The sequence below is a fragment of the Podarcis liolepis genome (assembly GCF_965112155.1).
Source record: "Podarcis liolepis genome assembly, chromosome: 8".
NCBI lineage: Eukaryota > Metazoa > Chordata > Lepidosauria > Squamata > Lacertidae > Podarcis > Podarcis liolepis.
The window spans coordinates 78,570,139-78,586,500 of record NC_139560.1 but is presented as its reverse complement, the minus strand read 5'-3'; the positions used below and the strand labels follow the sequence as shown (position 1 = coordinate 78,586,500).

General features: G+C 44.1%; 1 protein-coding gene across 4 annotated transcripts in view; it reads left to right on the top strand.

Annotated features, from left to right (window-relative positions):
* CTNNAL1 (catenin alpha like 1) overlaps positions 1-16,362 on the top strand; it is a 57,605-nt gene that overhangs the window by 34,518 nt on the left and 6,725 nt on the right. For all 4 annotated transcript variants that reach the window (XR_014529599.1, XR_014529600.1, XM_083519159.1 and 1 more), the window contains exons 10-14: positions 1,506-1,598; positions 4,270-4,420; positions 13,273-13,310; positions 14,576-14,626; positions 14,730-14,884. Coding sequence is in view for 2 of the 4 variants with exons in the window: in XM_083519159.1 (XP_083375285.1) it covers positions 1,506-1,598; positions 4,270-4,420; positions 13,273-13,310; positions 14,576-14,626; positions 14,730-14,884 (488 nt within the window). In the remaining 2 variants the exon portion in view is untranslated. The remainder of the gene's footprint in view (positions 1-1,505; positions 1,599-4,269; positions 4,421-13,272; positions 13,311-14,575; positions 14,627-14,729; positions 14,885-16,362) is intronic.

Here is a 16,362-nt window from a genome sequence, read left to right as displayed (position 1 = left end):
CTGAGCTTCTTGGGCTTGCCGATCCGAAGGTCAGCGGTTCGAATCCCCGCAACGAGGTGAGCTCCCGTCTCTCTGTCCCAGCTCCTGCCCACCTAGCAGTTTGAAAGCACGATAAACTGCAAGTAGATAAATAGGTAGGTACCACTCTGACAGGAAGGTAAACAGTGTTTCCGTGCGCTCCGGTTTCCACCACGGTGTTCCGTTGCGCCAGAAGTGGTTTAGTCCTGCTGGCCACGTGACCCGGGAGCTGTCTGTGGACAAACGCCGGCTCCCTCTGCCTGAAAGCGAGATGAGCGTTGCAACCTCATAGTTGCCTTTGACTGGAGTTAACTGTCCAGGGGTCCTTTACACATTCTGACAGTGGAGGTAGAACACACTATGCTGGTAGCTGTTGCTGCCTCTTGTAATGCATATCAGAGTTGCAAATCATGTTCTTAGGGCATGTTCCTGGTCCAGATGTGGCTTCCTAGGAGGTACCACCTCTGTTAGCACCCTTAGAGTTGAAAGGGGAAAACTCATATGGGGTAACAGACCTTGTAGGTGGGTCACCTAAGTTGGGGAGTTTTTTTTTTTAATATATAAATTCTGCCCCTCTGCCTTGTTCTACAAAGTGCTGCTGTAGTGAAACTAGTTTCTGACCTCAGTGTATTACGGCTCTAGAATCAACACTGTGCAAAATGACTGTGGGACCACTCCAACCAAGCTTCCAGTTCTATTGATTTCGGTGGGCGCATCATAGAATTGTAGAGTTGGAAGGGTCATCTGGAAGGGGCTAAGCTGGAATCGCATGCTGGATCTCTGTCAAATGTCTAAGGAGCAGGAGGAGGACAGAGAGAATTGGAGACAGATAAGATTAACCTTGGGACGCGGGTGGCGCTGTGGGTTAAACCACAGAGCCTAGGACTTGCTGATCAGAAGGTCGGCGCTTCGAATCCCCGCGACGGGGTGAGCTCCTGTTGCTCAGTCCCTGCTCCTGCCAACCTAGCAGTTTGAAAGCACACCAAGTGCAAGTAGATAAATAGGTACCACTCTGGTAGGAAGGTAAATAGTGTTTCCGTGTGCTGCTCTGGTTCGCCAGAAGCGGCTTAGTCATGCTGGCCACATGACCCGGAAGCTGTCTGCAGACAAACGCTGGCTCCCTCGGCCTATAGAGCGAGATGAGCGCGCAACCCCAGAGTCGGTCACGACTGGACCTAATGGTCAGGGGTCCCTTTACCTTTACCTTTAAGATTAGCCTTTCGCCTGGCTACCCAGCTGCACATTTGCACCAGCTGAGGCAAAGAGAAAGGGCTAAGGGACCAGAGTTCAGGAGACAAGTGATGGAGGGGCAGGGAAGTCAACCACTCCTCCTCTCACCTTAGCTTTTAGCCATTCAACAGAGATCAGGTTTCCATCAGCAGTTTCTGAATTCTAAAAGCTTTCATTTGGCACAAATGTAATTTTTATGCTGTCTTTCCATAACAATCCCATAATTGGTAGGTGGGTTTTCCTGCTTCCTTTCCTAGATATGTCATTTATTGAGGCATGTCTCCGGAACAGAGCCGCTGGAAATTACTTGTCTACATGCAGAAGACACTTTTCACGTGACGGGGCCTCAGGTAGGTGTGATTTTTACCTTGCTGTGTTGAAAGAGATGTTTTCAAAGCAGACGTGTGCTTGCGGCATCTCATTTTGGACACATCCAGCTTTGGAAACAGCACAGCTAGGAGGCATTGAACTGCTGTGCCAGAAGCTTTTGGGTGATGACCACTAGCAACAGCTTAGCCTCTATCGCTGCTACAGATTATTTTTTTTCCTGTATCAAATTGATGAGTTCTGATGTTACCTTTTAATCAGTCCGGCTGCTCATCAGTCATTACACATTCAAGCTGATTTCCTTCATCTAGCAGACAAATTAAATGGATTTATACAGTGGTACCTCTGGTTACGTACTTAATTCGTTCCGGAGGTCAGTTCTTAACCTGAAACTGTTCTTAACCTGAAGCACCACTTTAGCTAATGGGGCCTCCTGCTGCTGCCACACGATTTCTGTTCTCATCCTGAAGCAAAGTTCTTAACCTGAGGTAATATTTCTGGGTTAGCGGAGTCTGTAACCTGAAGCGTATGTAACCTGAAGCGTATATAACCCGAGGTACCACTGTATTAATGTGCATCAGTATTACTCCCAGTCTACATGGACTTTACAAGTGGAGGCCAATTTAATATCTCTCCTCCTATTTCACTATCTCGTAGTTCCTTTGGTAATAGTATGCCATATTTTTAAGTGGCATCCTTTGTGAAGGAGGCTAGCAGTGAGCACTTTTGCAGCTGTGAACAGATTCCGAACCAGCTCTTGGCACTCTGAACTAGTGATGTTAAATTCTCAGGAATAATCCTTTGAAGAATATTCTCAATTAATGAGAATATTAGAGAATTTTCATTTTAAATAGGAGAATATTCATTTTAATGCATTGAAAATGATATAATTTTAATGCACTTCAAACCATTCTAAGGTGATGGCACCAGTAATTGGCATGTTAAGGTTTGGTATAAGGAAACTCAGTAGCTAAATCATATTTTATTCTTCCATTAGAACATGTACGTGTTATAGGACAAGTCAAAAAATACAATTGGCATGTTAAGGTTTGATACAAGTAAATTCAGTAATAGGCTTATCTTGTGCTTCTAATAGTTCTAACACTTAATAACTGTTTTGGTGACTAAAACACAGCTTGATGAACAAAACTATATGCATACATATAAAAAAGAAGCCATTAAACTTAAATATATTATCATTATATGATAATATATTTCAGTATGTCAATCTCTGGTAAATGGCACCTTGTACCATTGAATGGCACTGCAAAAACCAGTTATTGGCACTAAATAAAAATGTAGAAATGTCAACTGTTTAAATCAAGGCCACTTCACATGCTGTTACACATAATTGTATAGGCCTAGGTACTTTAAGTGTATAAAGCATTAAAGCTACTTTCTGTATAAAATAAAATAAACCACACTGTATGGCCAAGGGTATAGAATTGCTGAATAAGATCACACCAAAATAGAAAAAATGCTATTACATGTAGCTGAAATACATACGAATTCAAAAGTTCATCAAATTAAATGAATAGCATTTTTAAAACTAAAAAAAAAATGTTTTCTGTAGCTCACATTTCAGAACTGCCAATGGTGAATGACACAATGCCCAGTAATGTAACTGGATTAAAAAAAAAATCATTATTCATTACTTAAACTGGCAGTATCACATCTTGACTTACTGTTCAGTAGATTTTTTAAATGTGGGTTGTAAAACTGGTTCTTACATTAGAATTTACAGTTTGTGGAGAATATTCTCACCTCACATCACTACTCTGAACACACAACATCCTTTGCAAAGCATTACACTTTCAGCACTGACCCAATCCCATTTTTATTAATCTAATTTGATTTTGCTGGGGTCAAGTACCGGTGGTATAACCCTTTGGAATGATTTTCTTCCGTGTTATAGTAATTTTGCAGTTAACACCCACAGGGAATTCTCTCCACAGAGAGGAGAAAGAATACATAGCCAAGGCTAGTTCCTGATTCACAGACTGTAGTTTATTGTTAATATCTGTACTGGACCTTAGTGGAAGGCCAGAATTTAGACTTGCTCTGGATAAATGAGGCTACTTTACACCAATCAGACCATTGGCTCATGTATCCTGATACTTCTTTCTATCCAAAGCGTTGGCAAGTTGTCTTTGCTGCAAATCCTCTGTGCTAAATGCTATGTGAATTCCATATTAGATGGATTTCATGAACATCTGAGTAGCAAAATTGCTTTGGGAGAAAAGGGAATGTTAGTTTTAGGATCATTTTTAGTAACCAGTGTTCCACAGGTGCAGTATAGTTTACGTGGAACAACATCTGGGCTCGCATCTGCAACACTGCACATCTGTGATGTGATAAAGCTCTTCTTACAGACGTTCTACCAATTTCGGTGAACCTTTTTTGCCTTTAATATGAATGCATTATGTAAATTAATAATCATCTGTGAAATTGTCGTGATTAATTATATTAAGTGGTTTTTCTCAGTTCGCTCAATTTAAGAAAGCTGTTTGTTCAGAACAGTTTTGCACAATGTGCTCCCGATGAATGCCCTTAGTGTTTGCAAAGCTTTGCCAGGCAAATGCTACAGCGGCCCTTTTTAAATACAAATGAGAGGCTGTTTATTCTTTGCCTCTGGGGGTGGATGCTGATTAGCAATTTCTGGTTACATGGCAAGATCTGCTTTGTTTCCTTCAGATAATTTCTGCTGCAGAAACCCTGACGCTGCATCCTTCCAGCAAGATTGCAAAAGAAAATCTGGATGTGTTCTGCGAAGCCTGGGAGTCACAGCTGACTGACATGTCCTTGCTCTTAAGAGAAATCAGTGATGTGTTTGAAGGAAGACGAGGTGAGAGAGCTGTTCTTAGATGCAGACAACCTACTGTCCTTAAATACAAGCTACCAACTTACAGCACACGCGTATTCTGAGTACTCTGGCTGTTACGCAAGATGGGTTTGAGGATCTAAGTTGAATCCTTTATAAGGTCAACAAAGGACAACTTGGGGTCACTTAACATTTTACGCAGCTCCATAGGTACCCTCGTATTTGCTACGTTGCAAATTGTGAAGCCTGCAGAGCAAATGCGCAGCTCCAAAAGCAGCAGATACATGACATGGAGGTCCAGTTGGCAGAGCTTCTTGGCGTATGTCCACTGAGTGTTTAGAAACACGTAATTTACTATTGCATTTATTAGCCCAGCAAACTTTGGAGTACCCATGATGCTGTGCTAGCGTGAAGTAGTTAAATAATAACTCTAGATAATCACTCTGAATCAGTCCGGTTTCACCTTTTTAGGGAAATATTGGCTGTGCTAGCACGTAGCGCTAAACCATGGTTTAGTCTTATGAGGACGAGTTGTAGGGAGCCATGGTCTCAACACGCTCCCCGCTCCCCTTGTGTGGCTGAAAGGAGCAGCTTAAAAACTTTTCATATCTGCTTTAGAGCTTTTTATGATGTCCGTACGTGGGGAGACTGCATTTAGTTTTAGCTATGGTGATGATGATGATGATGATGGTATATAAATATGTATGTTCATCTGAAGATCACAGGGTGGTTCACAACATAAATATACAAAATGAGAACACAAAATATATAAAAAGAGACCAATAACCCCCTCCAAGGGCCTGGTTATAGAGAAACATTTTTGCCTGGCACTGAAAGAAATGTAATGGTTAGTGTGAGCAAGCCAGCTCTGAACCCATAGCTTATAAAGCTGACTTGCTTTCACTAAACATAGTTAACAAAATTTACGGTTTGGACAGAAGTGGAAACTTCTGGCCTCCTCCTTGCAGTTGCGCCAACAGGGAGTGGGTAGCAGACAAATCTTAGGCTCACTGCAGCTCATGCTCATAATTCTAGCCGTGGTTTGTTGTTCACGTGCAAACCAGGCTAGCGAGTATGATTTTGAGATTGAGCCTTTTGTAAATTCAGGGTTCCTTGAATATTGACAAGGAGCGTTCCATAGGTCTGGTGTGATCATGCTCACAGTTAATGCTTTAAAAGAAGTGAGTTCGAGCTTCGCACCTCAAGGAACCCTATCTCTTTGGATTGGACAACTGAGGAGCCCTTGCTTGTCAGCCTTGGAGCTCCTGCACATTGCATAGGATTCTGGGGGATGTTCCTGGGTGCATTTTCACTTCTTGGGCCTAGCAGTTGCTCCCTGTTAATTGGGGTTATATTGTATGATGTACCCTGCAGTTTCTCCCGAGGCTGCGCTTTGCAAGGAAGGCTTTTAAAGTAGCTTGTCCAACACTGAGGAGCCTGATAAACCTTTGAAAGAGCTCCCGGGTGGTACAGTTTGAAAACCACTATTTTAGAGGGATAAATGTTATACAGTGAGAGTACTTTATAGGTTTTGCTCTTTATGGAGATGCAGCAATACACTTTCAAGCCTTAATTTCAGGAAATGCTTAGTAATACAAAACAATGGAAACATTTATATTTTTTTTGTGAGGGGGTTGTAAAGAGACGCCTTTCTTTCTGTCTGGCCTAAACTGTCCAGTGTTCTTGCGAAAGAAACACCCTTTTATTTCTGTACTGTCTGCTCTCATACTTCTCGCTCCACAATGTAGTGAATGTAGCTATTTGATTTTTAAACTGCTATCCTTTCTGCTTGGATGGGATCTCTCTGATGACTCTACGCAACTTTTGGCCTATTTTCTGTGGTGGGTAAGTCACCTGGTATTTGTATGGCATGTAGAAAAGAAACTGTAAAAGAGCAAATCTCTCTCTTAATGTCTTGCCCAAGGCGTTGTTCAGTGTTAATTTATCAAGAGACTTCTCATTTCTAAGCATAATTTTAATTTTCTTCAGATAAGTTTAATTCCAGCTTTTCAGTTTTAGGGAGGGTTTCACCACCACCCCACTGAATTGTGCCACACTTCATTTTATAGAATTGTAGCATTTGATGTATTGATTCAGTTGTGCGTTTTATGGAAAACTCAGGGCAAAGAAATTAGGTTCGATATTAGAGCAAAACCCGACATACAATGGTAGCTTTTACTGCAGAGTGCCAAAGGGGAAGTCTGTGTTTAGTCTTTTATCCTCCCCAGTTTCCTATTGCATTTCTGCTAGGAGAGCCAAGATCTACAAGTGTCCTAACCAGTACTTTTTTTTTCTGGGGGGAGGAATACCCCTAAACATTTTGTGAATCTTTGTAAGGTAAAGGGACCCCTGACCATTAGGTCCAGTCGTGGCCGACTCTGGGGTTGCAGTGCTCATCTCACTTTATTGGCCGAGGGAGCCGGTGTACAGCTTGCAGGTCATGTGGCCAGCATGACTAAGCCGCTTCTGGCGAACCAGAGCAGCGCACAGAAACGCCGTTTACCTTCCTGCTGGAGCGGTACCTATTTATCTACTTGCACTTGGTGTGCTTTCGAACTGCTAGGTTGGCAAGAGCAGGGACTGAGCAACGGGAGCTCACCCCGTCGCGGGGATTCGAACCGCCGACCTTCTGATCGGCAAGTCCTACGCTCTGTGGTTTAACCCACAGGGCCACCCGCGTCCCTTTTGTGAATCTTTTTACTTTTGTCCATTTACTGTATTTATTTTCCCCGATTTGAACTACAAAATGGTGGTTTTCTTGAGTCAAAATGAGAGTACCCCTAAACATTTTTAAGAAGAAGAAAAAAAAGCACTGGTCCTGACTATCTTGGACTTGTATACCTGTGAAGGTATAGGAACTGTGAAGTGTGGCTGGAAGCAGAAGCCATATAGAAACAGAGTTCACAGCAATGGAGAAGATCCCATTGTAGCTTCTGCTTCAATACTGCATCAGCCTTCACCCATAGTGACATATACAAGTAGACTTCCTCCTAGGTTGCTGTAGGGCAGGATGCCTTAGCAGTTCTGTAGAAGAAGAATTTCAGCAAGCGCAGCTTTTCTGCAGCACTACAGCAGTGGGTTAAACCACAAAGCCTAGGACTTGCCGATCAGAAGGTCGGTGGTTCGAATCCCCGCGACGGGGTGAGCTCCTGTTGTTCAGTCCCTGCTCCTGCCAACCTAGCAGTTCGAAAGCACGTCAAAGTGCAAGTAGATAAATAGGTATCACTCCAGCGGGAAGGTAAACAGCGTTTCTGTGCGCTACTCTGCTGGCCACATGACCAGCTGTATGCCGGCTCCCTCGGCCTGTAAAGCGAGATGAGCGCCGCAACCCCAGAGTCGATCACGACTGGACCTATTGGTCAGGGGTCCCTTTACCTTTACAGCTGCAGGACAAGCAGTTGCAGCCTGCCAAAATTATTCCCTTTTTGCAAAGAGCCCTTTTCCGAAGCTCCCAGTCAAGTTCTCTACAGCAGAGCTCTCTTGCATCCTTAGCATAATGATTGACCCTGTCCAGGCAGGAGGACACTTTGATGCCCTGCTTGGAAGTTTGGTTTGAAAGAAGAACTGTGCATTACCCAATCTGGCTGGCTAGTGCTGCAAAACAGCCATTTGTCATGATGCATGCTTTGCTTGCTAACAATGGGAGCAGTTTCCCCCGATCCTTCTTAAATGGGTATCTATTCCGGTTTGCCCCATGGTGGGCTATTGGATCAAATAGATATTTACAAAAGAAAAAGAAATGGCTTGAGGAATATGAGTGAGTGCTCTTCGGATACGGCATAGTGAACACGAGATTGTGTTCCTCTTTTACCTGTTTTGTCTCATTTCTATTCCTGAAGTATATTTAAAAGAACCAGAAGCACATTCGAGACAAACTTCCATTTTGTCCTTTTGCTGCCTTGGTTCCATCTGTTGGGATCTAACATTGTAGTTCTGAAACTGTTGGAAGTCACATCAAGAAGACTAATCATAGTCTGCAGGCATTGCTAGATGCTTAACACCCCGATGATCCCTGTCTTTTAGGTGGAAGGAACTATTTCCGACTCATAGAATCAGATTTCTGTTGGAATTATTGACTCTTCATCAAATCCAGAGTAGTGTTTTCCCATGTCGAACGCAATGGCTGCAATCCAGAGAGAGAATTGGTCATGTTGAGGTTCCTCTGAAATCAGTGGGGAAAGTTAATATAGTCATATTTAAGTTCCATTAATTTCAGTCTGAATCTTAATGGACTGAGGCACAAAGTGTAAAGGACAAGATGTTGTGTCTCCTAACTCTGCAGTGAGCACAACACAAGAAAAATGTGACCGGTCAAATCCTGCTTCCCATGACTATAGGGACTATTTCATACTTCATGTGTTTTCTGTGGGCAGAAAAAGTAACAAGCACAATTTTTGCTTAAAATTTGAAGCCGGTCTAAGCATTTGATTTGTCCCAGCTGACTCAGATGCACATTGCCCTAGAACAGGCATGGCCAGACTCAGCCCTCCAGCTGTTTTGGGACTACAATTCCCATCATCCCTGACCACTGGTCCTGTTAGCTAGGGATGGTGGGAAACAGCTGGAGGGCTAAGTTTGTCCATGCCTGCCCTAGAAGAAGAGAATATCAGTTTTCTTTCTAAACCCAAAGCACACCTCTCCAGTTTAGGAGTGAGTAATGCCTAAATGCCCTTAAACTTTCCATATTGGTACAATGTTGTTGCACTTTAAATTATATTGTATGAAATTGCCAATGGAATGTTTGCTATAATTTCATAGCAAACTTAGAAAATATTACATACTATGCAGTTATATTTTTTTGTGCATTTATGAAATGGCCTAAATTTTGTCCTCAAGGGGAATGGGGAAGAGGGGTAGAAATCTAAACCATTTTGCAACATTTAGACTTTTCCTACCAGAGCAAAGTGATTACTTGGCATTCAAGGAAAAATTCAATTCAAAACTTAAACCTGGGTGTGATTTATGCCCTTCCCCTCTGTATTTGCAGGGTAATATAGAGTCGTGCGTATGTGTCCCCATTTGGCAACACCCACAAGTTGTCACATGCTTAAAAGAAAATCCACACAACCAATTTATTATGTAAATATTGAGGGAGGAAAATTAACCTGCAGCACTTCCATCTCGCAAATTCTACAGGCACCTGGTTCAGCCAATCACAGATGATTGTGAATGAGCTGCATGGGACTTTGTCTTGCTCATTCCAACTCCCCATATAACATCTGAGAGATGGAGAGAGAAAGCTTCTGTTCCCACTTTAGGACAAACCACAGTTCTTTGATGTGTATGGGTTGTCAAAGCCAGTTAATGCATACAAACTGCTTTCTAATACCACAACTGGTCCTGGTTTGTTTTAACTAACTGTGGTTAGACCATAGCACACCCTTCTGAGTTTGAAAGTAACAGGGAACGGTGCTTTTCTCCAAAGTGAAAATGGAATATCTCTCTCTCTGTGTGTGTCTCTCCTCTTCTTGCTCCTAGGAAAGGAGGGATTGTATCTGAGGCTCACACAGGCTTGGCCACAGTTGATCTTAAAAATGGTTTAGATCCGTGGTCCTCTAGATGATGTTGTAGTCCCACCAGCATGGCCAAAACTCAGTGATGGTTGGAGTTCTTGCTCAACAACATTGCTACCCAACCCTGATTTAGATGATGCTCTGAATTGAGCCTGTCGATTATATATCATGTGGCAGAATTAATAAGTACCACAGGGTAAGGACCTAAATTAGGCTTGCATAGCCAATTTGTCTTGAAAGAATGTAATGTAACACCCTTCCTCTCCCTCTTTATGAATTGTTTGTTTCATGTATTTGTTTATCAGCCAAATTATGTTGTAGCTAGGACCTACAACGTAGCTCTGATTCTTAGTTTAAACTTAGTATGAATAACGTTATCTGGCCTTGTTGGAAGCTGCAGCAAGTCAGCACTAGGAAAAAGCTGGATTCAAACACAGCAGAGGACATAGCACTGCCAAAGTGAAACGCTTTTAAGTCCCATTAACTTCTTAAGGGTGGTTTTCAGCACGTGTCTTAATTTTCCCATTCAGATTAATGGGATTGAATGTGTTTAACCAGGTCAATATGGCTTTTATCTTGAAAGCAGCAGCTGGCATTAGTTTCCAATTCAGCATATTAAATTGGGTTGTTGTGGCTTTTGTGTTTTTTGTTTTTTAAAAAAGAACATATTTATGCTCAGTAACAGAGCAAAATATTTCACCCTGTGGATTTATACAACATAAACTTCCTGGGTGTTCTCTGAATTCTTTTATCGCAAAATTGAGCCTGCCTTCACCATTGCTAGAGAACAACAACAACCCAATAGTAGCATTCTAGATAACAGGAGGAAACATCCCTTAATTTCTTTGATAATAATTAAAGTTGCAATTAACACTTCAGTTTGTTCTTGTCAGGAAGATAGCTAAGCCTATATACTAAGTGGACTGAAAGTTTAGCGGGCTAGTCCCCTCCACCTGCCCCTTAATTTACAAACTTCATATTTTTTACGGTAATATAATTTTTTAAGCTGTCACTTTACAACGTGGGGGATGTGATGGGAAAGGTATGTTTTTGATGTCTGCGAGGCAAACGCTCTCTGCTTTTTGGTGATGGTTAAAGACTGAAGAGCAATCAAAATGTGCTGGACACTTTCTAATAAACCAAGTGTATTTTTACAACGAACTGCTTGGCTCCAATCTGATTTGTGTTTTCTTTCCTTCATGGAAGAAGCCGGAGTGCCATGGGCTCTATTTCAGCAGCGACTCCGCAACTCCCTCGGCTGACGCCACCCCTGTTGAAATGTTTCTCAGCTTCCTCCTCTGTCTCAACCACTTCCATCTTTCCACTCTGCTTTCCCTTTGCCAGACATTCTGCCCTTTCCTCATACCATGTTGAGGGACTCTCATCCTTTGATTGACAGTAGCCAGGGGTGAGCGAAGGCACCATGAAGTACTTGGAACACTGAGCTGGTATTGGCTTAGGCATTGAGTGGACCCAACTATATTTGACTCCTGCCCTCTGTGCAGGAAGTCCAGTAAGGGTAAACCACCGGTAGGGGGAGCCCTGTCAATGCGAAGCAACTCAAGCTCCCCCTGGTGTTCCCGTCGGGGTCGTGTCAAGGCCTTAGCCCCCCAACCGGGCTTCGGACAAGATCAACACCCCTGGATTCCTTTAACGGAAAACCCTTAAGCATGGAGGGGCAGGTGATGGCCACACCTCACCTCCCCCACACAAGGTCAAACAATGCCCAACCGCAACCCTAACAAAGTTGTGGTGATTGCTACGGGGTAGGCGAAAACAAAGTGGCCATTTGCCAAGTGGGAAAATTCCTACCAGGCTCCTCGGACAACCAAGTCGACCAACAGAAGTCATAGCAAGGCCAGTGCGTAAGCTGCAAATAGGGAGGGAGGGTGGGTGATTGAGGAAGCGAGCCAAAGAGGAAGTCCTCTAGCTCGCTCCTCCATTTAAACTGACCCGGCCACGCCCCCCGGCCAGCGGGTTGGCTGGCCGGGCTCTGATGTGGCCGGGATCCCCCAGGCAACGAGGGACAAAGTCCCCTGCCCCCGGTAGGGAGTGGGTGGCCATGCAGTCCACCTCAACTCCTCCCCACTGGGAAGTGGAGCAGATCTACCACCTAGTAGAGCAACACCTGAATCGCATGGCCTGGGATATGCTCTCCAGTCTTCTGTACATGGGTTGGTCCAGCAGACCAAATTGCTTTACTTGCTCCATTGCCTGCCCTCCGTTCTGTTGCACAGATGTTGATAGATCATGTCACAGATCTTCCAGATCCTCTCCGTTTTTGTGGGCATGAATGGGCTTTGTGCAGAGGGCTTGCAGCACATGAGATTATCTGTGCCCTGGAAGGGGTGTATGCCAACCCTTCCTCTCTGATAGAGCACCTCCTGGAAAGCATGTCTCAGCCACGTCGGTGGCTAAACTTTTAAGGAGTACAGTTATACCTTGGTTCTCGAATGGAATCCATTACAGAAGTCCATTCGATGGTCGAAAACGAAAGCGCGGCTTCTGATTGGCTGCGGGAGCTTCCTGCACTCAATTGGAAGCCATGTCAGACGTTTGGCTTCCAAAGAACGTTCGCAAACCGAAACACTTCCTTCCAGGTTCATGAGCCAAAACGTTCGAGTCACAAGGCGTTCGAGACTGTACAGCATTTCTGGTTCCCAGTATAACTAGCTATTTTACTAGCATGCTAACACAGCTTGTGACTCTCCAGATAACGCCACTCCAAATACTATTTCTTAATCATCTTGGGGGATGCCATTCAGTCGGTTTTGCTAGCAGATCTCTCCATTCTGTGACACTCACAGCAGGTCAGATGTTAATTAGATGTGTGTTTAAACTTTTCTGGTTTGAACGCCATGCTCTTTTGGGCCACCCAGGCGCCATCAGAATCCTCAGAATAATGCTTCCGTGGACATACAACCACCTCACCCCTCCTTGAAAACTACTGATGTAGGGCAGGAAAGACAACTAGCTGAGATTATCAGAAATTACCAGGAGAAAGGCAGACTCCCAACTCATTTCTGCACTTGCTTGTGTGATGTGGGCGTTCTTTTCCCCATGAAATAGTTCCCTCCCGCTCCTTGGGCATTCAGAAAGGTATTAGAAGATTTTAGAAAGAATGTCGTTGAAAAGGAAGGGGGCCTACTCAACATGCCAGGTCTTCAAAGAATCAAATTTAAGCAGTAGCAGAATTTCCCTTTTATATACTGAAAGCCATGGCAGAATCCGTGAAGAGGAATTGTTAGAGGTAGGTAGCTCTTTTCTTTAAAAAGATTTTTTTTTTAAGCCTAAAGAAATGAAAGAAGTAAGTCTGAGGTGTGCGTGAAAGCTACATGACAAATTTTAATGTGTTGTTCTTAGGAGAGAAGCGTGTGTACCTGTCGCTGCCCAGGCCGGGGGTAAGTTCACATTTGCGGGGTTGCTGCATTTACCTTTTTTTCATACAGTGGTGCCTCGCAAGACGAAAAGAATCCGTTCCGCGAGTCTCTTCGTCTTGCAGTTTTTTTGTCTTGCGAAGCAAGCCGCTTAGCGGATTAGCGCTATTAGCGGCTTAGCGGATCAGCTGTTAAGCGGCTTAGCGGCTTGGAAAAAGGGGGGAAAGGAAAAAACCCCCGCAGGAACTCGCAAGACACTTTCGTCTTGCAAAGCAAGCCCATAGGAAATTCGTTTTGCGAAGCACCTCCAAAACGGAAAACCCTTTCGTCTAGCGGGTTTTCCATCTTGCGGGGCACCACTGTACACTAAAAATTAATTTGCTCCATTCCACATACCTCCTCCTTATTTGCCACCATACTCTTAATTTTTAAAAATCTAGTTTTCTTTCGCCCCCTTACAGAGGGTTGATGAAAACCTCATATAGCCATCCTGGCTATAGAAGGTAGTTTTCTTTGAGGAAGCAGCGGTAACTAAACAAAAAAGAAAGTTGGGTAATCTTCTCAACTGCAGTGCTTTGCCTAAGACAGGGGTCAGCAAACTTTTTCAGCAGGGGGCTGGTCCACTGTCCCTCGGACGTTGTAGGGGGCCAGAATATATTTTTTGGGGGGGAAATGAACAAATTCCTGTGCCCCACAAATAACCCAGAGATGCATTTTAAATAAAAGCACACATTCTACTCACGCTCATTCCCGGACTATCCTTGGGCCAGATTTAGAAAGCGATTGGGTCGGATCTGGCCCCCGGGCCTTAGTTTGCCTACCCATGGCCTAAGACCCCTGTAGTTCAGTTCAAGACGTTGCCTACTGAAGTCAGTATGCAATTGCAGGTGATATAGAAGACTGTTTCATAACCTGGAGAACTGCCAATCAGAGTTGACAGTTTTGTGCTAGCTGCCTAATTTACTCACATATTTAAAAATCTGAAATTTTAGCAACAGCCATGGGTCACTTCTATTGTGTTCAGTGAGCCCATAAGGAAGGGGTTTTAAAAAGCATGAAGTCCATGAAAGGAGAACAGCAGTTGGTTCATTCCAACACTGACCCAACAACATAATCCTTCCTTGAATTCAATCATTTTGAGTCTGGGGTTGGAGGGAAGAGCTTTATTGAAAAACCACACATTCTTGGGAATTCACCTGTTGACTCCATTCCTCATCCCTTTGATGGATTCATAGTAACACTTAAAGCAAATTCCATTCGGTAAACCTTTTCTTCTTTTTTTTTAACAGAAGCATAATGCAAACATGAAAGCCTTAAAGCCAGTCAGGCTTGATAGTGAGGTAAGATACTACTTCTTAATCCGCTAGTACAGTTTTTCTGTACAGTAGTTGTGAATCTGAATGGTGTATCAAGCAAAAAGGAAGTAACTTTTATCACTTGCAGGAGCAAATGAAACTTGGGAAACTAGGCTTAGAACTGCATAAACTGACAGCGCGCGTCGACTCTGAGATGGAGAAGTGGGATGATCCTGAAAACGAGATTGTACGGCATGGGCAAGGCCTGTCTAGCATGGCCTATTCTATGTTCTTATTTACAAGGTAAAAACAAAAGGGTCAGGGAGGGAGGGAGGGAGGAATATTAAGGAGAGAATGGTTTGAAGAAGAAACCATGGTTTGAAGGAATATTCTGAAGAGAACGAGTTTGAGGAAGCTATTTGTCAGGGAACTGACATCAGAGCGAGAGGCGAAGGGGAGGCTCCCAGATTCTGCGGGCGAAGGACCCAGCACCAGGGGGAGAAGCAGCTCGGTAGAGGAGGAAGGAAATCAGCGCAACACCAGGGATAAAGGGGGGCAAATGGGGGAAGCGGAGGGAGAGCTCCGGGATTCTTCTCTGGAGATCAGTGGGGAGAGCACAGGCCCTCCACTACCCACGCCCTCCCTGCGCAGAAGACTCCTGCGCAGTGAGAGGAGGAGGCGACTGGGAGTCAGACAGCTTCTATGCTGGAAAAGTTTTAAGAAACGCCCACAGATTCTGCCAGCGACAGAGACAGCCACGCGGAGATGGGCTGTGCAGTCAGAACGGTTTAACCTAGGCAATTAAGCCCCAGAAAGGCAGCAGTTTATGCACGAGTAACTCATACCCATTACACTATTCTTGTTAGCCTTCATCTTTCTGCCCTCCCCTTGCCAAACTTGACACTGTATTTTCCTTGGGGCTGGGACCTCTGTTTGCTCATGTTAATTTGAAGGCTAAACAAGAAATTACACTAAACATGCGGCTGAACGTGAAAATGGCCACTGTATTCCCTTCCCCTCTCCCTTGCATCATTGAGTGAAAGCTCCTAGAACTTGACTCAGATTATAATGTTCTTTTTCTCCACAATGTTGGCAGGCAGGCAGGCAAAGGGGATGGCGGACGTCATAATATTTCACAAGCCCTACTTTGATGCTATAAAGGGACAAAGGGAGCTAAATGCACCGGTGGTGCCTTTTGCAGCAGATGCATATTCAGCATAGTGCCCTGAAAAGCGCCATCGTGTGCAGTGATTATGCTGTGTAAAAATATATACATTACAGCTTTTTGGTGTTGAGGTATAGCGTGTGCCATCTGGCTGCAGAAACGGCTGCCTAGGACAGAAGCTCTTTAGGGGCATTAATGAAATACCACGCAGTCCTATCTTTCAATGTTGTAGGGGATGTTGTGGGGCTGCCGAGTTGCATCTAAGATAAGGCTACCAGTTTTTTTCAAAGAATCCGGGGAGACTTTTTTTTTTTTGAAAAGAGGAAAAAAATTATTTAAAAAATTAAAGAAGTAATATCTTCTCTTCTGTAGTCTCCTCTGTCGCGCGGCCTTCCTCTGGGCCTCAGCCTGCTCTCTTGGAGAGCTAGCCACCATGGAGTAGGCTCCGGTCGGGCCTGGGCTCGGCCACATGTCCTTGCCCTCCTACCTCTCCTCCTCAGTGGCAGCAGCGGCAGGGGTGCAGCAAGGTCAGGGCTCCCCTCTTTTCTCCTTCCTCTTTCTCTGTCTCCCTTCTCCTTCTCCTCTCCTCCTTCTCACTGCGTCAGCTCCGGGGGTT